Source organism: Rhea pennata, chromosome 2 (genome assembly GCF_028389875.1).
Source record: "Rhea pennata isolate bPtePen1 chromosome 2, bPtePen1.pri, whole genome shotgun sequence".
Lineage (NCBI taxonomy): Eukaryota > Metazoa > Chordata > Aves > Rheiformes > Rheidae > Rhea > Rhea pennata.
In genome coordinates this window covers 103592724-103613253 of record NC_084664.1, presented here as the reverse complement: position 1 = coordinate 103613253, position 20530 = coordinate 103592724, and the positions used below count along the sequence as shown (strand labels likewise).

Genomic DNA, 20530 nt, shown 5'->3' with positions numbered 1-20530 from the left:
ACACCTTTTTAAATTGATTTCATTGAAATTAGGTAATCATCTTTCAGTGTTATGAATTCATCTAAATCTTAAGAAATTCATACATTTTGTTAGTAAGTGAGGGATGGAAGAACTGATTCTCAGGAATATGAGGTATCTAGGTTTTAAGCTCCTAAAATCTAAACTTTGAGTTTAAAATCATGAATTATACCACAGGTTTTGTATATTTAGTAAAAGAAAACATTGCCGCTAAACTCAAGGTAAGAAATTATTATACATTGTTTTATGTATCTTTATATAAAAAGTTACAAGTAGCAAGCATATGACACAGAAATGGAACAGTAACAGCAATAATTGTGAATGCATGCTTTTTACAATGTGTCTAATAAAGGGATTTTTGCCAACTGAAATATTCAGTAACATACATGCAGATTATTTTCTCAATGTCAAGTTCAGTCATATTGCTAGATGCTTATCCAACAAACATTTCTATTGAAGTGATTATGGATGGCTAAATACCTGATTTCAATAAGTTGTTCCTGAAATTGGGACTTTTACTTGCAACCAAAAGAATGAAGAGAGGAAAAAAGAAAAAGAGAAATGATCGATAAGCATAATAACCAAAGTCTTATTGCCTTCTAGTAATTTTACTCAACACTGTTTGCTGAATTTTGTCATGATATGAGAATAGCTGGTCAGAGAGTCCATAAAACCTCTAGCTGGTGTTTCCAAGGTCGATAGTTTCACATTTCACTGTAGCATGTTCAAAATCACCCAGGAGCGCACTATTCTCAAGCAGTCTATATAATGAAAACAATGTACATATAACAAAAGTTCAATGTAAATCTTCTTTCACATATCACACAACATACAAGTAGATAGATAACAAAGACACGAAACATATTAAAAGAAATGAAACTCAGATAACAACAACAAGCTGGAACAGTCTCAGTCAGGAACTAATTTCTTCTTCAAGTTTCCAGCAAATCTCAAAATGTATTTAAAAACTAAGGAGCACTTGGTGGCCAGCAACCAAATTGCAAAATAAATATATTATTGTGCAATGGGAATATCTTGCTGAGGAAGTAAAAAAAAGTCTGTAATTCTTAGTTTTGGATAAAGACAGTGGAATGAGTTAAGAAACATGTCCACTCTCTCTTTCAGACAGCTGAAATAGTTCGCTATAGATTTTTCCATTCACAGTTCCCATGATTGTATAGATAGTTCTTCTCTGAAAGCAAAGCAAAGTTAAAATATGTTTTCCCTATAAAGAATAATATAGATAGACATTTATCTAAACTACCTATAGACAATAAAAGCATCTATATATTCTATCCCAGTAAAATTGGTATATACATATATACACATATAAACATGTATGTACATATATCTATGCTCATATAGAGATAGAAATAAATTGTCAGACTCAGCTATCTGTAACTCTATCATAAAAAATTGGAGATTATATTTATTTAGATTAAATCTTGTTGATTATTTTGTACAAATTAGGCAAAAATAAAGACACTAGGAAAAGAGTCAATGAAAATGAAGTGTAATTTGAAAATAGTAGCATTAGTACTACAGAATAACTGAAGTTAATGGTACTTACACACCCTTCCCCAACACTTCACAATGCTGAATGAGTAAAATGAACTGAAAATGGATAGTTCCACATCTTTAAAACTTGGGTTAGATTTCCAAGTTTTACATACATTTTCGAATACTGAGACTCAAAATTTATTTTCATAAATAAAAAATTAATGAAACTCCAGAGCCATGCAAAGCATCTTTCTTCATAATGTTTTTTAGAATGCAGATTATATTTAGCTATGGGATGATTACTATCAGGAATAAGATTTTAATAGCTTTTGCTTAGTTTATAATGTTAAAATGGTCATCTGTATTCAGACCTGCCTCTCTCCATGCAAAGACTTATACAGGGTAGCATACAACTTGAGAACTAACAAACATTTTAACAATGTAACAAACAACATGAAATGCAACAGATGGTTCATTTGTTGTGTGGGTATCGTTACTTACCTCAGGTTTGTCTCTTAGACCCTAGTTGTGTTGTACTCAGACTCATGTTTGCTTAGAGACCCAATGAGGCAGAACCTGGAATGTTATGGCTATTTCATTCAACATAATAATGTTTGCATAGAAAAAAAGAAATATATGCATATAGATACTTAATAAACAATATGCCTTTATAATCTGATCAATATTCATGAAGTAATTCACATTGGCATGCAATTGGATTAAAATAATAAAATAACGACTCTTTTAAGAGATAGAAATGCCTTCATGTTCAAAGAAAATATGGAGGGCATGTAAACAGTCGCAAGAAGTGCATAAATAATGCATGCAAGAGAAAACAAACACAAATATATATGAAGAGTTTCTGAGAATTCCTTTCCAAATAAATGGTTCATAATTGTTTCTAGTTTTCTTTTTCTTTTACTTGCAAACTTTTAATCATTCTTATTTACAGGCATTCAAAGTGCAATATACAATAGAAATAACTCTTATATTAAAATATTGTAGAGGTCTACTTTTTCGTTGATGAGAAAGATTCCTTTTAACTGCATTCTTGTATGTAAATATATGAGTATTCTCTATTCACTATGCTTTTTCATGTTCTAAGTGATATATATATATATATAAAATATATATATGCATGTTAATATGAAAAACTGATATATTGTTGTTAGTAATAGAACAACTACAGTAAAGTTTTGCAAATATTGCCATTCATTATGTAGAAAATAATGTTTTACATGAAAAGGATTTTCCTTATCCCGGATAATGTTTCTCATTATTGTGCACGCATCAAAATAGATAAATATTTTTAAGTAGTGATGAACTGATTTAGAAATGGTGGATCAGTTTAGATATGCTGGATGGTACTCAAGGCCACCTCTCAGTTACAAGGAAACCATGTGCACATTTCTTTCAAAAACTAGATTCACAGAAAATCTTTTTTGGTTTTTTGAATTTTTTACCTGCTCTGTAAAAAATGTGTGTGCATGTGCAGGGTTACGTGTATAAAACAGTAAAAGAAAAAGAAGGATATAAAGTAGAAAGGTAAAAACTGAGATACAGAAGTTTTCAGGAAACTAGGGCAGAGATGGGAGAAAGAGACAAAGAAAGAGATAATATAATGGTATGTGCTGTCAGGGAATAGGAACTTAAACTATAAGCAAAGGAGGAAGAGAATATGTCTTTACTTAATAAAGAGTGAATATGTTTGAGCAATCAAGTCCTTACACAATAGTCTTCATCAAAAATCTATTGATACTGACCGCTGGACAGCTTTATCATGTCTCGACAGCCTGTGACTTGTGGTTGGTACCTCTTCAATTTCATCTATCTCACACGCATCTGCAGCATCCTGTGAGTAGCTATGCTTCATGACAAGGATATTTCTCCTGTTCATGGGCTGAATGAGGGGTTTTACAGGCTGGGGTTGTATTTCTGTCAAGACAGAAGCATCTCTTGTGCTGAGGTTACTACGGCTGCCCTTAGTGCTAGACAATTGTGATCCACAGTGATGGTCATGAATGCATTTTGAAGATGATCTCCGCAGTTTATGGTAATTTTCAAAGTCATCTGCAATGTCAGCAAGGTCAGCGGTAGGCCCTGTCCCTCTCAGGGTGCATAACTCATAATGAGGAGGCTCAAACACCTCCTGGAATACTGTTTGATCAAAGTCTGTTTTCCTTTGGACAAATTTTTTACGAGGCTGCTTGATCTGTACTATAACAGAGATAACAATGAGGATGATCACAATGCAAGAGGTCACCCCAATTATAGTCCCACTGGTATTGGTAAGTTGGTCCAATAGGTTAGCTTTTCTTTTTTCTGTGTGACAGAAAAGAAAGCAGAGCATTAATTGCCGATTCAAGAACGAGCACAACCACAATGGGTTCACAGCTTACTGCAAAGTCATGTCTAGTCTACGTCTGAGTTCACTTAATCAGTCTCACAGGGGAAAAAAATCATGTAGTCAGGAAAACCAAATAAACAACATAATTGCCCCAGCCTTTCCTCCTAGAAGAGCCGCTTGATTTACTCAGGATGTATTATAAGCCTAATTAAATGAAAGGATTATTTAGGTTCTTTACAAAAAGCAACCACCGTAACAAACACATGGCTTCAACGTTACCTCTCAATTCCATTTGCCTGCTAAAGCCCTCAAGACTGTTACACAAATTTTCTTCTTTACTTTCTGCCCCTTCTAGTAAATATATGCAGGTAGGAAAACAGAATCAATGAAAGAGCAAGAGTTTACAGTATTTCAAAAGAAATTCTTCTTTGCATTGGGAGCTCCTGTGAACTCCTAATGTTAATTTATGGGGACCATTGGTGATATTCAGTGAAAAAGCTAAATCAGGAGAAAATAGAAAAGTTGTTCTAATAGAAATTTCACAAAGGAAAAGAAATTGTATGGAAGTTATTCATTTGGATTAAGACCTATTAATTACCAGAATATTTCAAAACACCTATCGTTAAAATCCAAAAGCTAATCCTATACCTTATCCTTCACCCAATGGTTGGTAGGAAGTCAGCCAACAAATTCAGTGTTGAGAAAGAAGAAAAACAGAAAATATGCAGTAAAATACTACAAATGGAATGTAGTTTCACTCTGCTGTTCTGCATATTTCTCTGTGATTCGCTTTCAGATGGCTGCAGATACATGAGGTGGTGACAGAGCCTTGCAGAAAACCAAGCTGAAAACTTTGGCATCAGTCAAACTGGCACCTGTGATTAAATTTCACCTCCCAGTTTAGCATAATTTTTCCTGGCAACCTAAAACATACCAAAGGACTTCATAAAAAGTCTTTGAAGTGAAATTTATTTGCACCAAAACAGTGACATCCATCTCTCTGTGACATCCATCTCTCTGTAACCTCCTAGATATTAAAAGTGAACTATTCAGTACTCCCCATTGCCTACACTTCATTCATTTGGGCTTTCTCTAACTGTTTAACAAAGACTGGGGGGAGCATCCGACTTAGAAAAAGCAGCAGAGCAGCAAATAGCCTTTTTGTGGGAACCAGTAAACCTGATATTTTTTTTAATAAGAAATATGAGAGATAAATGCACAGAACCCAATAGGAAAGACATTTGGCAAACGAAAGATGGAAATTAAAGAGAGGGGAAGGGTTTATATTTTCCTCTTTGCTGAAGAAAAAGTGGAGATCAGGTACTTCTTTCCTAATTGTATGCTTAGCTTTTTGAAGAATATTATTCCATGCCACAGTTTTGTTTTGTTCATTTAAAATATGATTTCATTTATGTTTTACTCTATTGCATTTCTTGTCTGGATTTTACAGGTTTCAGCAGACTTATGGACTGACTAATAACCTACTTCATTCTGAATTTTTTCTTGATTGGTTCCTAAATTCAGCATATCCCATGTTTTTTCCAGGAACAAAGCTGCAGTAGCGAGGGGGGAGGGGGGGGAAGGAGAGAAAAAAATAAAAAAAGAAAAAGAAAAGAAAGGAAAGTCTCCTAAGCTCTTTTTTCTCTGAAAACAACACAGATGGTGATATTTTTCAGAAATACAGAGTAATATTTGGAAACCATTGTCAACGCCTGCTTGGGAACATCAATGTCTAGCTATGGAATGGACATAATGCCTGCTTTCCTGTGGTTATTCTTTGCACTTCAGCTTCACTGGAGGATTATAGGTAGATTTGACTGCTTTTTATAGTATTGTTTCACCTGTGTTTTTTAGCAGTGCTATTATGGGTATGGCATGCAGCTAAAAGACACCTGCTACCCACTTGCTGCTCCCCTACAAAGTTAATATTGCAAAGGAACAGAAAGACTATTTTTAATTACATTTTAGATTGTGTAGGAAACAGAGACCAAGCGATCAGAAAACTTTTCAGAAGGATATAACCAAGTCAAATTAACACCAAGCAAAACAAATGCAAACTTTGAAAGCAAAATCTATTAGTACTCCCACCTTTCTTCATTTTCTCCATTGCTTGATGTATGCTGCCTCAGCTTTACTCTTTCTTAGCTTTGACCCATCTGGCACAAATCTAACAAGATACTAAGGGTAATGAATCTGTATGCCATGCAGCTTGATAACTTGACAATTTCAGTTCTACACATTACCTTTGCAGTGGTTTTCATCCCAAGGATACACACAATTCTGGAGTCCATTGCAGACCAATGTATTGTTAATACACATATTACTGTGGCAAAAGAACGTGTTGGCTTCACAAGGGGCTAAAAACAAGAGAGAAAAAGCTGATATTAAGTAGTAAATCATTCCACTCTCCCCAGTAAACACAGCTAGGAACAATCATGTAATCTGTAAAGCAAGAAAGCTGTACAACAGAGATTCCTTCAACATATTTATTATTCCTCATGCTGCACTGACAGCACTCGAGTCACATACTGCTTGTTACTCCATGCCATAGGATTTTCAGTAGTGTCTAAGGTGCGTGGATCTCCTTCTACTAGTTTGATTCCAATGTCAAAGAGTTCATTTTAAAGTTTGTTGCTGATATTCCAGATTTATTTGACTACTTCCATGTCATGACTGAATGAAGATGTACTTTAGTGCCTGTATCAATGGTGTCTGAACATTCATACCCAGAGGAAATAAAATTGTTTAAAAGAAAATTGATCATAAGAGAGACCCCCCCCAAAAAAAAAAAAAAAAAAAAAAAAAAAAAAAAAAAAAAAAAGTATTCCCTTTTGATTACAGGAGATTAGAAACAGCAACAGTGTATTCATAGTGTCCCTGAAGCCTATGATCTAGGAGTATCATGTGCCTAACACTATTAAAGCTGCAGGATGAAAGTTTTACAGAAGGCCATATATGAGGAAGCATCTTGGACACCATCAGTAGGAATTATACATGTTGCTAAATTATGCTACCCAGGTATTTTGAGCTGCTGGGCTTGTAAAGATACTACTCCAAAAGTGCATAACACAGTAAGGAGAAACTATTTCTGGTATTTCTTTTACTAAAATTGAACCAGAAGATCTTCCCTCATCTATCAAAAAAGATATATATATACACTTTTAATCAGTGTGCAATCAGTAAAAATGAACTTGTTTATGTGATTATTTAGCTCAATAAGCCTTTTAATATAATTATTTTTTAAAAATTGAAGTTAAAAAATAGCTTAAGAACCTTAACTAATCAGAAATGTTATGATGCTCACATTATCAATTTTTGTGATTTTGCGCTCAGATTTTGATGCTTCATGACTGTTTTTCTCCTCTGCAATTATAAAAGTGGGTCCTATGATAACCCATATGCATAGCACAGAAAGTGACTCAGAGCAGAGGACTGTTCAGTGACTTGCTAGGGACAGTACAAAGGATTTATATTGTAGAACTTAATGTCTCCATTCATCACATGAACAAATACATTTTCAGTAAGTGTCTACTTTCAGATAGCCAAAACTAACCATAATGGCTTCTTCAGAGCAGCAATCGTTTGTTAAACAAATAATAATTGTCATCAAAACTTGTACACTTCTCCAACTGTGTAACCAATTAGATAAATGGTTTACATATATATTTTAATATATGTATAATATTATAATATGTATAATGTATATAGTACATATTTTCAAATAGCATAGATCTTGAAATTTACTCACGTATCACTCCTGGTAACTTCACTGAAAGCTTAATATTGTAAGGATCCCTAGCAGTTATGGTCTATTAGCTAAATAACACATTTGTAGAACTGCAAACATTTATTGGTGTTCATAAAAAGTTTCTTTTTTTGAGAGAGAGAGATTGGCTTTACACCTCTGTGTGTATGTGGAGGGGAGAACTATAACCCATATCACTTTTTAAAAGTTAGAAGCTATCATAAAAATTTACAAAAATGCATCAAAATATACCTTTGTACAAAAGCTAGAGCCCGACGGTAGATGTTCTACTCTTACATTTGGAGTTTAACAGGCTCTTTCTGCCTGGGGCCTGTGCGAGCTTTGCAGTTACACCGTGGGTGGATCCAGATGCAGTGCAGGGAAGCCGCTGTGCTGGCAGGTGTTACTTGGCCAACGCAGAAGGCAGATGAGCCGGACGGGTTCCCCTCCCCTGCTAGCTCAGGTTTTGGACAGGTCTGGCTTACCATTTCTTATCAGTGACCCTGGACAGCTGCTAAGTTTGTTATAAGAAGGATTTTGTTTTAAACTGTATAGAAAAAAAGTAGTAGAGCATACACGTGTATTAGCATTGGGGAGCGGTTAGAGACTGTCCCTATCCATAACTGTCATTTGTGTCACATCGTGATGTAGAGGATCCACCAGAGGCACAATCTTCCTTTTCTACTCTAGCAGAAACCTTTGTTTACTGGCAAGGCTTTTCAAAGGGTTTCCAGCACTTTGAGGGCTGGTTCTCTTATCTACAGAAAGAGTTGGCCCCTCTACTCTAAGCGAAAAAAGAAGTGAAATAGAGAGGGTGAGAATTTATGAAAAGGAAGCCTAAATAGACCTAAGTAGCCACTTATTGAAAATACATGGTAAAGAGTGGGAAGTGCACAAGAAAAGAACCACCAAATGACAAATGGAGAAAGCATAATGAGGGACAAGGGGGGGAAAAAAGAGTGTAGAATTATAAAAATTTGTACTGGTAAAGGCATAAAGAAACAAAAAGAAAGAAGTACAGAGTGGTAAGAAAGGCCTTAGAAGTAAAGTGGTAGGGCCAAAGTGCTGTGTCTGAACATGCAGAAACTTTTAGATGTTTATGACTTGCCCTTGTCATTTTAAATTCTGTCTGATCTAAACCTGAATGTGACAACAAAAAAGGATTAATAGTCCTCCAAATCCCCAAAAGAACAGAGAACAATTTCAGGGAAGAAAGGACAGTTATGTGAAGCATAAAAATAGAGATTTTAAAATATATAAGGGTGGTAAATAGAAAAGGAGAAACTGGAGGAAGGTAGTAAAGGAAGTAAAAGAAAGAAAAAAAAGAGAACTGTGCAAAATGAAGAACAGAGATGACACTCGAGGCATTCCACACTGAAAGGAATGACAAGAGATCTTATATAAAATGAAAAATATCAGGAAAAAATCAGAATCAGAATAAGAGACCAAAAGTAAGGGCTATACAAAATACAACTTTTTACTGATTTTAGAAGGCAGGGTAATTATGCAAAGTGGTGACAAGGAGATCTGTGAATAGAATTCAGAAGAAAGGAAGAAGAAAGAAAGATAACTCCCATTTCCCTAAGTTCATGATATTGAACTAAAGAGGAAAGGGATGCTATATCAAGAACAAATATTAAGACTAGATAAACAGAGAAGCAGAAAATTTCAGAGTAAAAGTACAGCAAATTTAACATCAGAGAAACCCAAGTTCAACAAACTTCTAAACCTAAAAACAAACAGCCGCTTCTTCTTTTTTATATTTTCAAAATTCAATATAGTCAAGTCCTGTCTGTGATCCATTGAACTCTGAGTGATTAAGCTGGACAAGAAATCAATATATTTGTTCCCCATTAATGAGAGGTTTTTTGTCAGAATGAATGAAAGCGTCAAGAAATGCTGAAAGCTTGTCAGTACCTATGTGCATTGGAGGAATTAGCTTTTTTTGCTCTTGAAGAGGCACAACAAAGAAGTCTTGGGACTCAGTAACAAGGACATTGAAGTAATAAGATAAAGATAAATGATCTGGCAGTAAAAGGGATTCTTTTGCAACAGGATGGAACTGTCCTAATTATCTTCTGAAGATGTTATAGACACAGGATGGGAATGGAAACTGGTAGACAAAGTCCATGGTTGCAACACCTCAGCCATGAACATCTACTATAGCAATGCCTCAACATAAAAGTTTAAATCTGAGGAAAGGTTGTGAACATTATTTTTCACAAAAGGAATCTACTGTTATCATTAGCTTCAACTAGACAAATTAGCACAAACTTGGAGGAGATGATCCTTGTAAATCAACCAGCTCTCCTGAACCCCTAATTTTTCCAAAACCATCTTCCATGGGAAAAATTAACACAAACTCCCAGCAGAAGTCCTGCTATATTAGCCTGCAGTCTTCACCATGACTAACTTACCTTTGCATGAGAGAGCTGTGGGAATCCACGGAGCTCAGCCAAGTCTGGATGATGAGCCACTGAGAGCTATGGATCAGGATTAGGAGGCAAATCAACATCGGCAATGATGTGGTGGATGTCTGCTACTGAGCACGTAGTCAGGCAGAAGTAGATGAGGTTTTCCTCAGACAACTTGAAATAAGCCTCATGTTCACAGGCCCTAATCCTTCCAGGGAGTTTAACCCTGTTATAACTGTTGGAGGGACAACACGGCATGGCACAACATGGCACTGCTGTTCAAGAGGTTTCTGCAGTGTATTTATGATAATTTTGTGGTATTGGTGATCAAGGAACTGAGGAGAAGAGGGGCTCTGCTAGATCTTGTACTTGCAATCAGGAAGAAAATGGTTAGGGATGTGAAGGTCAGGGGCAGTCTTGGTTGCAGTGAGAGATGAGATGGTGGAGTTCAGGATCCTGAAAGGAGGGAGAAAGGCAAAACACATAATCACAACCCTCAGTTTCTGGTGAGTTGGTTGATTTTGGCCTCTTCAGGGATCTGCGTGGAAGAATCCCATGGCACATAGTCCTAGAAAACTGAGGAGTTGAGAAGATCTGATTGATTTGCAAGGATCACCTGCTCTAAGCTCACAAATAGTCTAACCTGACAGCCAGGAAGTCAAGTAGAGGTGGAAGGAGACCTGTGTGGATGAACAAGGATCTCCTGATGAAACTCAAATACAAAAAGAAGAATGAAGAAGTGGCAGTAGGGTCAGGTAACGCAACAATAATATGGGGACATTCTTCAACTGTCCACAGATGGTGTTAGGAAAGCCAAAGCCCACCTTAGTTGAAACTACAGGTGAAGGGCAATAGGAAGAGCTTCTACTGGTGTATCAACTGTGAGAGGAAATACAGGAAATACCTGGGGGTTCCGGTGGACAAGCTGAACATGAGTGAGCAATGTACTCACATGGTAAAGGTGGCCAATTGCATCCTGGGCTGCATTAAGAAGACTATTGCCATCAGGTCAAGGGAGGTGACCCTCTATTTAACACTGGTGAGACCCACTTCTGGAATGCTAATTCCTACTTTGGACTCCTCAGTTCGAAGAGACATGGATATACTAGAGGGAGTCCAGTGGAGGGTCACAAAAACGATGAAGGCTGAGAGAGCTGGGACTGTTCAGCCTCAAGCAGAAAAGGCTTGAGCGTACCCTATCAACCTGTACAAATACCAGGATGGGAAAGCAAAGAAAAGGGAGTGAGTCATCTCAGTAGTGCCCGTGATGGAACAAAAGCAATAGGCACAAACTGAAACACAGGAATTTCCATTTAAATGCAAGAAAAACTTTTTCACTGTAAGCATGGTCAAACGCTAGAGTAGGTTCCCTAAAGAGGCTGTGGAAATATTCAAAATCCAACTGGACATGTTCCTGGACATGTCAGCTCTAGTTGACCCTGTTTGAACAGGGGGTTGAATTAGGCAATATCTGGAGGACTCTGCCAACTTCAATGATCCCAAGATTTTTAAAAAGCTAACTGCACAATTTGATCAAAAGTTACAGTTGGGATCATACGATAATATTGTTTCTACTGTACAGCTTGAATTAAGAGTTGTCAAGTTATTAAGTGGCCTAGACATTAATGAAATATTCAGCACAATGAACAGTTCATAATGATAACAGCACAAAGGAGCAAACTATAATTTTTCATATAATTCTACCTGATATTTTGATAAGTCTTCCATAAATTTGTGAATTTTTACAGCATAAAAATACTATAATTTAAACTAAAGCACCAATTAAAGAAAAATTTTATTACCAAAAGGTCTATTTTGAGTGTGTATTTGAATCATTTAACATTTTCATAGAAAACTATAGTTTATAGAACACACATTTATGAAAAGAATAAGATTAACTGACTCTAAACAATTCCCTTTTACATTATTTTTAATTACAGTATTTCTTTTTTTAAACATGTGTGGTATGTGTAATGATAATTTGTACCTTAATACACAAATTTTTTACTTATTGAATTAATTATAAATGTGATGTCTTCTGCTTTCCAACAACTATAGATATTGAACACAAGATGGAGCACTTATTCCAGAGGATGTATAAGCAAATACGTGAACATGAATAGAAAGGGTAACCCACAATTTTTTTCAGACTTTAAGAATGCCTAGAATAAGAATCACATTTCTTCTAACTGACTTGTAAATACACTTTTTCTGGTGGAGACAAGTTAGGTGATTGTTATTATGATTATATTTCCAGAATTTTGCTATTCCAGTATTCAAAAAAGCCTGAATTTAGTATTTAAATGTTACTATTTTCAAAAGCTATAAAAATTGAGACAAAAGTTCATCACATATATCTTCCCCTTATCAGAGGGCTCTGGAAATGAGTATGGAAACAATAATCTATACTTTTACATCTATTAATTTGGAATGATCATAAATTATTTTAATCCTGAATAACCCGAAGGCAGAGAAACCTAAAGAGCCTTAATAGTTCTTCCATATGCCATGTTTACAAAGTAAAACCAAATAAAAGCAGCCATATTTTATATTTTTCCACAAAAAAGCATCATTGAGACAGTAAAATAAATAATTCTCTACACAAGTAATACATGTAGGTACATATTTTATACCATAAAATAATATTATAATATTTATACTGAGATATGATATTGCTCTTCTAGCACTATAACAACTGAACAGTCCATACATTATTAATATTTCTTATGCTATTGCAGTGTTAACGATGCTAGCAATATAGCACAGTGTCTTTGTATGTGTAAAGAATAATTTTGCAGGGTTATATGCTGTGTATAAAATGCAGGCATGGCCAGGTCAAAATATTTTTACATGGTAAAGTCAAAAGCTGACTTCTTACGTGCTTTCTGAGTGAAGCCTGGCTGTTCTGCTTCAAGATAGAACTTTTCCCAGTGTTTTTATACCGTTCCTCAGCACTATGTACAGTTAACATAACTCTTCTTCTGGGATGTGAACTAGCTCTAAGCAAGCTAGCTGGGATGACTGTGTGATATTTCATTGAACGTTGTGGACTTACCCTTGGAGCCTGTTTCAGGATAGGGATTTCCATCTCAGTCTCCCTAATCTTAGATGACTACCCTGCCCTAATTGCTATTTTCAAGTTTCTCTCTCTTCATCCCTTCTGTTCTTGTCATTATATTTTTGAGAGGTCTTGGTTTGTCCTTAGGATGAATGAGAAACAGCTGGACTCTGAATAATTGCTAAATGTGAGACACATTTTCTGTTGAACTCATTACACATTTCATATAGACTCCTCATGTACTCAATAGCTCACTGTACCATGCTCTGCACATTAATACTTTAAGTAGGGGTCACCTGAAATTTCCCACTCTTTCTTACTGAAAAATATAGCTTTCCTTTTTCTACAAGAGAAAAAAAAAAGAAATTCCTCAGGTGTCCCTCGCAGTGTCTTTGAAACAGAAGAAAAAGTTTTCTCAGCCTCGCTAGGGAAAAGTCCATGCTGACTGACTGTTTCACTTACTTTATTAAAATTATAAAATTATTCAAAATTATTAAAACAGTTTAAGTAGTGTATACCACTATAAGTATGCTATTTAAAATAAAATTACCTATCTTTCTCTTTGCCACTAGTCAAAAAGAGCCTATTAAAAATCTAGCTATCAGAAGCTTAGTAATAAACATTCTTAATATTGAATTTTCATTCTCAGCCACATTCAGATACCTTTGTTCAAAACAAAAGTAACTTTGTCTGATAGCTAGTATGATATACACATTAATAGACTAATCCTAAAAAGACACGTATAGATGGTTTGATTTTTATAAAAAATATGAACTCAACAGGGAATGGCCGTTAGGAGCAAGTGTTTAAGGCACATGTTCAAAGCTCCATGCTGGATGGAGTTATGTGCTCTGAGCAGCACAGATGCTTATCTTGTTCACAGATAGAGGGGCAGTGGGCTGCTTAGACTGTCAGAATTTTTTGACTGTAGAGAGGACAGAGGGGCAGAAAATCACAGATGAGTGCTGCCAAGTAAGGAGCCAACCCCCATGGTTTCTTTTTATATGTATTATGTGGAAACAGGGAGCAAAGACAACAAGACCTTCATCTGCTTAGACACCTAAGTCCTTCCAAGCAGAAACTCTCTTACTTTGCCCATGTTGCACTTACCTCCTTGCTGTTCCCTTTCTCTCTTGCTCGCTTTGAATTACCACGATAAACATAGTCATTAATACTGAGTGCCTACAGTGACTTCTCTCCATTAGAGACTTGCCCTCACATTTGGATGATTATCATCACGAAAACTGGCTGTCAACAAGGACTTTACTGTCACTTTATGAAGCTATGCATTTGCTCCACTAAACATGGCCCTACATTTCCACTGGAAATGTAGGTCTGGGCTTATAGAAAGGAAATAATTATGATAGGAATGATTTCCTGCTACAAAAGCTGCTTGCGACAGGGCTTTACAAACAGGCTCAGAGCTCAAAATGGTGAAGAAACAAGAAGTGAAGGAATCATATTTTCTGATATGGGTCGCCTGAAAGGGATTCCCTTGCCACTGTGAATGTTTGGAGGGTGCAGGATTATAGATAGCTGCTGGAGAGGGGATGAACATCATGTCTGCTGTGCATATGGGGGGGGGGGGTCTCTTACCCCAAGTGCTCAGGTTCAGCAAATCTGCTTTCAGGTTAAAGCCTAGGTGTGTCTGCTCAGGAGAAGCTCTTTGAGGAAGCTGCAGGTGCAGCATGTCTGTCATTAATCAGGTTGGAGATCACTGTCAGAATCGTGGAAAATGAACTGTTAGGCAGTTGGTGAAAAAACATTCATTTTTCAAGTCTCCTTAATAGATGAGCAAACACCTTTTGATGATACCAGCTTTTTTTCTTCTCTCATCATTCTGATTCTTAAACTGATTGATTAGATATTCAAAATCTGTCATAAACAGTGACTACCACACACAAAAATACGAAATAGATCTATGTGCTTAGAGAACATATAAAATGGTGAAAAGGCGAGGGTTTAAACAGAGCAAAGTCACAATGATGTTTGGAATAGCTGATAGTGCTGGTCACAAAATACCTGATCATTCCTATAAATTACCATATATTAAGAATTAATTGATTATTAAATGCTACTTAGCTCTATTACAATTCTGATCACATGAGAATCATCACTGATTTTCTGGAGCAGTAAATTTAGTAGCTTCCTGCATTGTATGCCTGTTCTTTCTTCAGACACGTTTATAGCACTGCTGTTCCATAAAACATCCCTGCTGGAGGTCTGGAAGCTTGTAAGACTACCTTTTAGAGACTAAAAAGGCAGACATAGCCATATTTCAAAGATAATTTGTTTCTTTTTTTATGTATATAACAGTGTTGGAACACACTGATCATGCTAACTAATCCATTTCCACAAAAAGTGCTTCCATTTCACAGACGTTTGCATGATGAAAGACTAAAGATATCAAGAACTTAATTCTACGGACTGGTGACACATGAAGAAAAGGAAGCTAGGAAGCTATACCTAATAGTACCTCCTGATCATTCCTCCCCCAGCAAGAGTAAATACAAGCATTTTGTCACTCTTTCACATGCACATAACCAAAACATTAATGTCATCTTTTTTTCCAGCTCTAAGTGAATAAAATAGCTTTTTCTCTTTCTTCCTCCCTGAGTTCAGACATCAGTGTCCGTTCCCTAATGCCCACCTCTCTGAATCATGTCTGACTAGGAAAACTCACATCCCTTCCCTTCCATGCAGATAAGTTAATTATTCCCATACACTGCTAAAAGACTTCATAATTTACATGCTGCATGCTGGGAGCACACTGGAGGTCTGCTCTCCCTGACTCCTGACAGGCAGCACCAGCTTTCAGCACTTAAGAGGCAACTGAAGGTACAACCAGTGTTACCTATAAATCTTTAGAGTCAAGTTCCAGCTTTAAATACACAGATGTTGTTTCCACTAAAACTTATGAACAGGTTGTGTATTCATGTCTCAAAGCACCGTTTAGCCCTTAATAAATTTTCATCTTTTAGCATGTAATATCCATTCAGCAGAACTTTACAGAAGACACATCACATTAAGATTTTCAAGCTCCCAGTCAAGATACCACGTAATATAAACTATCAGCTGTTTACAAGAACAGGGCAGCTTGTCAATTATAGTATGTCAGGTAAGTGTATTCAGAATGTAGGAGAAAAATAGTAACTATTATTTTCCCTTGCTTTCCTTTAAAATATGAAAGCCTTGCAAACATATATTTATTCACTCATTTCAAGATAGACATCATAGTACTTCACTTGCCAATTTTTTTTATATGCTGTGAACCTCCACTGCCTGTGCAGTTGTTTCTAAGGTAACAGATCAAGATGTCTTGTGAAAAAAAAAAAATGAATCAGATCTTGAATATTCAAGACATCTCCAGTTTCAGAAATGAGAAAAAGGCACTATCATCTCAACTGAGGGTTCTCACTACCTGTTAGACCCTGGCCTGATTTATAGACAAGAAAAATACAATCCATGCTAAGGCTATGGGGGGACTATTGTGGCATATACAGTTTCAAGCATGTAGACTGTCAGAAATTTTTAATCAGAGCCATAATTAAGGAAAAATAGAAGCTGATCTCAGCAGAATCTCATTGCGTCCTTGCAGGGTACACACGGAATACAGATGAAGAAGATGTTTGTAAGACTGCCCCTCCACTCCAACCACTGACAGCCACAGAGAAATCTTCCTGACAGACGTGTGATGCATAAACCAAAGAATGCATTAAAAAAGAACACGAGTCAGCATGTGTAAATAAATGCATATGCTCCTTCCTTAAGGGAGCAAACATGCATCATTTCCATTAAGAAAAACACACTGATGTCTTTCACAGCTGATTAACTGAATCAATCACTTTCAGCGAATGGGATTATTGTTTTTTAATCTGTCTGGCGACGACTACCTTTGCTGATTTCAAAGGCTACTTTGCCTATTATCTGAATCCAGGAAATATGTAAACACATGAATACAGGCAAGGTGCATAATGTGAATATGAAGTTTGTAAACTAAAATATCCTGTAAAGTTTTCAGATAAATTTCACTACTGAAAAAAAAATGAATTTAAATTCCTTGCTTAACAAGATCTGGTATATATATTCATAGATATATGCATTTTGGAACATGCACAAACACATCCATCATCCATGACAAACTAATCATAAGGGATTTTTTAAGCGCCCATCACACTAAGATCTCAAATAATGAATTCGTAATAAAGGATTAGGTTTGATTTAAAAAAATTCTAAGCTGCATTATCTTCTACATTGTATAAGGAAAAATTGAGACACAGAGTGACCCCAAGGCTTGGAGATCAGCTAAAAGACCAGGTCACTGTGCGTACAGATATCCTTCCTTTCTGTCTCTGAATCCTGTGGTCTATCTACTGCATTACAAATTATTGCAGACTATAAAAATGCATGGAATAAAAACTGCTCTGATGATTTACATAGCTTGTTCAGAAACATCCTTCTGTGCTTACTCTGCATGAAGAAAACATTAACAGTTTATGGGACTTGTATCATTTAACAAACTGAAAGGTGGATACAGTGCTTAGTCTTACGTTCTTGGAAAGATGTGAAGAGCATCTGGAATCGGCTGCTTCGACTGCCTTCATCTGCCCACATGCGGATCACACCAAGACCCGTCCGCAGCATTACATCATTAGCAACGGTGCTGCAAAACTTCGCTTTCAAATCCTCCACTGAGCTACTTCCATCATAGACAGCCACAAAATTCCTTTTGCACTCATTGGAATTTTGCATCTCATAGTCCAAAAACCGTAAATATATCTATGAAACAAACAAACAAAAAGGAAATGTGTACAGATATTTGAGAATGACTAGATAAACATTAAGCAATATCGTTCTGTCTTGTGGGAGAAAGGTATACGATATCCCCATCAAAACAGTTTAGCTGGAGCTAATGATCCGCAGGCCACTTCCACACACGGGCATTAATACAGAAACTGAGCATTGTTCATACTTTGTCATATTTTCTCTCATTTCCAAGTTGAATCCAGCAGAAGTTCTAGTCATTTTTTTCCTCCTTTGGAGTAAGGTCCTTATTTTCAGACATCTACCCATCCATGAGAAGTATGCACAACAGTCCTTCAAGCTGAAGGGCAGACAAGCTAGAAATTTCCTCTTTCACTGGCACAATATTGCTCTACTACTTGCCTGACACAGAAAATAATACAGCAAATAATTGCTGCTCCCTTCTCAGAGTCAATATGTGCGTGTCATCTTTGTGTTGTGTCTCAGCCACCCTGATTCAGGAAGTGAGAATCTGCGAGGAAGGCAGAACTCAATCGTTCATCTTTTTATGTTTCTTCAGGAAATTTGGCCACCATTTCTGCTTTTCTAAACAGAGCCCTTACAATATACACCTTCGTAGCTTAACATGAAATTGAGATTATTTCATGGAAATTGCTTGAAACTTAGAAAGTTTCTCAGGAAGCAACTCTCATGTGGAAGCTGTTTCCTAGTTAATGTAATAGATATCTTGCCCTTTGCAAAGAACTTCTTAAGCCTACACAAAAAAGTCGGGGTGAGGAGAAAATGCTATTATTTGCTACTCAACTCTATATGGACCTTATTAGGGAAACACTCATTTTCAAAGCAACATCAAATATTGCAGTAACAGAGAAAGTAAGTAGCACTTTCAGTAGACACACAATACATAACCAAACTGCTAAGCATACCCAGGAGACTTCAGGGGAATAATACAGAAAGCCAAAGTAGGGCAGAAATAGCATAAAAAAGACAGTGAACATACGCAGCATCCAGCTGCAAGCACCTTTACTTGAAACAATAAGCAAAAAGAGATTCCAGTTATATTAGACATCAGATATGCTTCTGCACAAACAATTTTATTAACTTCAAATAGTTCTTTACGTGCACAGAACAATTGCTTAAAGGGTTTTCCTAGATTTGCACAAAGTACTCAAACACTGCATATTCTAGCAGCATAGAGGACACACCACTGCTATATTAAAAATCTTGTGATGTGAGAATAGTGGTATTATTAAGCAGACTGCCACTGCGTAATAATAGCTCAGGTTTTCAAATGAGGGGTTTTTTTAGATATTGTAATATAGTACATTTTTGTTCCTTGTTATACTCTGCAACTGGTCTCTCTGAGAGAATATTTGTAAGAGGATTTTTAATAGTAAAGAAATTTGGTGTATTAAGTTTCATTTTGCTTGCCTGACCTTTTCCAAATATGTTATTTATTACAGCATATTTTACTTATTATGCAAATTATTTTTACAGCCAATTTGATTCCCAGTTCCAAACATATATTCAAACATTATTAATGGGGCCCTTTAACAAGCTTGTACACATTAATTTCTCTTTCTTAAATAAAGAAATTGAATGTGATCACAGAACAAAACTAGAAGTGTACTAGTGACTGTGTCAATATTGAGAACTCTTAGTAGCCAGTTACCTGCTACATTTCTATTACAATATTCCCATCCTGGAGAAGAATTGGGAGGAGAATATTTCACTTCAAATTGCTGCTAAGTGACTTCTACTTTCACCATCTACTTTAAAAAAATGCTATAATACTATATTTATATACAATATAAAAGGAAATTATTTGCATTAATCTCTAAAATATGGAACATTTTACGTTAATACACAAAGTAAACTTTAGATGGCAAAATCTTATGTCATGAAACACTTTTTAGAGTTTTTTTTTTCATTTCACTGTCACTTGAAGTGGTCCACCCATGAAGTGGACCAAAAAATGACTAGAGTTCTCTCTTCTAGGGTAGCTTAAATTTTCTCTTTTTTATGCATGTATTGTTCTGAGGGGCATTTCCTCTTCTATTGGGACATATGTAGCTTCAATTCCTGCCAAAATAGAGCATCTGCTTCCTTGGAAAAGTCACATTTAGAAGGTCCTTAGAACTCTGAAATTCTGCTTAATGCAGGAGATATATATTTCTAAAGTTCCTTTGCATTGCCTATATTCCTTTACAAGCTTTTTTTTAGTTCTCTGCTCTGTCCCTCCCTTCTTTCTCTGGCCAGTCTCCTTGGTCTTTACCAGATGCTAAGGCACCTCATCCTTCCTTTTATCCTCTCATGCTCCAAATCCTTGTTCTCATTGTCCAGCTGTTCAGAGCTTTTCTGTCTTGCTGATGCCTGGCTGCTTTAGCCCCTCAAGTAATCTTAGTTTCTAGTGTGGCTTCTGCTTTTTCTTAATTTATATAGCACCAGCCTCTTCTATGGCCATCAGGAAGATGGCTGATCTTTGCTTCTAGTTACCTCCCAGAAACTGTTTGATTTCTGATAGGAAGTACATGAAAAACTGGAGAAACAGGGAAAAAGAGCAGCAGGAGGCCAGAGAGGAAGCTGCAGACAAGAATTTTGGGCCAGAGAGAGTCTCAAATGCAGCCATGCAGAATTAGGATGGACAACCCGAGATGGACTCCTACCCCTCATCCCCCCACATT

General features: G+C 36.3%; 1 protein-coding gene across 1 annotated transcript in view; it reads right to left on the bottom strand.

Annotated features, from left to right (window-relative positions):
- Positions 1-2033: 2033 nt before the first annotated feature.
- The window catches only part of NETO1 (neuropilin and tolloid like 1), a 63454-nt gene continuing 44957 nt past the window's right edge, over positions 2034-20530 (bottom strand). The window contains exons 7-10 of the mRNA XM_062568096.1: positions 17633-17861; positions 6109-6222; positions 3282-3840; positions 2034-2094 (exon numbers count right to left, since the gene is read on the bottom strand). Of these exons, the coding sequence (XP_062424080.1) occupies positions 2034-2094; positions 3282-3840; positions 6109-6222; positions 17633-17861 (963 nt within the window). The remainder of the gene's footprint in view (positions 2095-3281; positions 3841-6108; positions 6223-17632; positions 17862-20530) is intronic.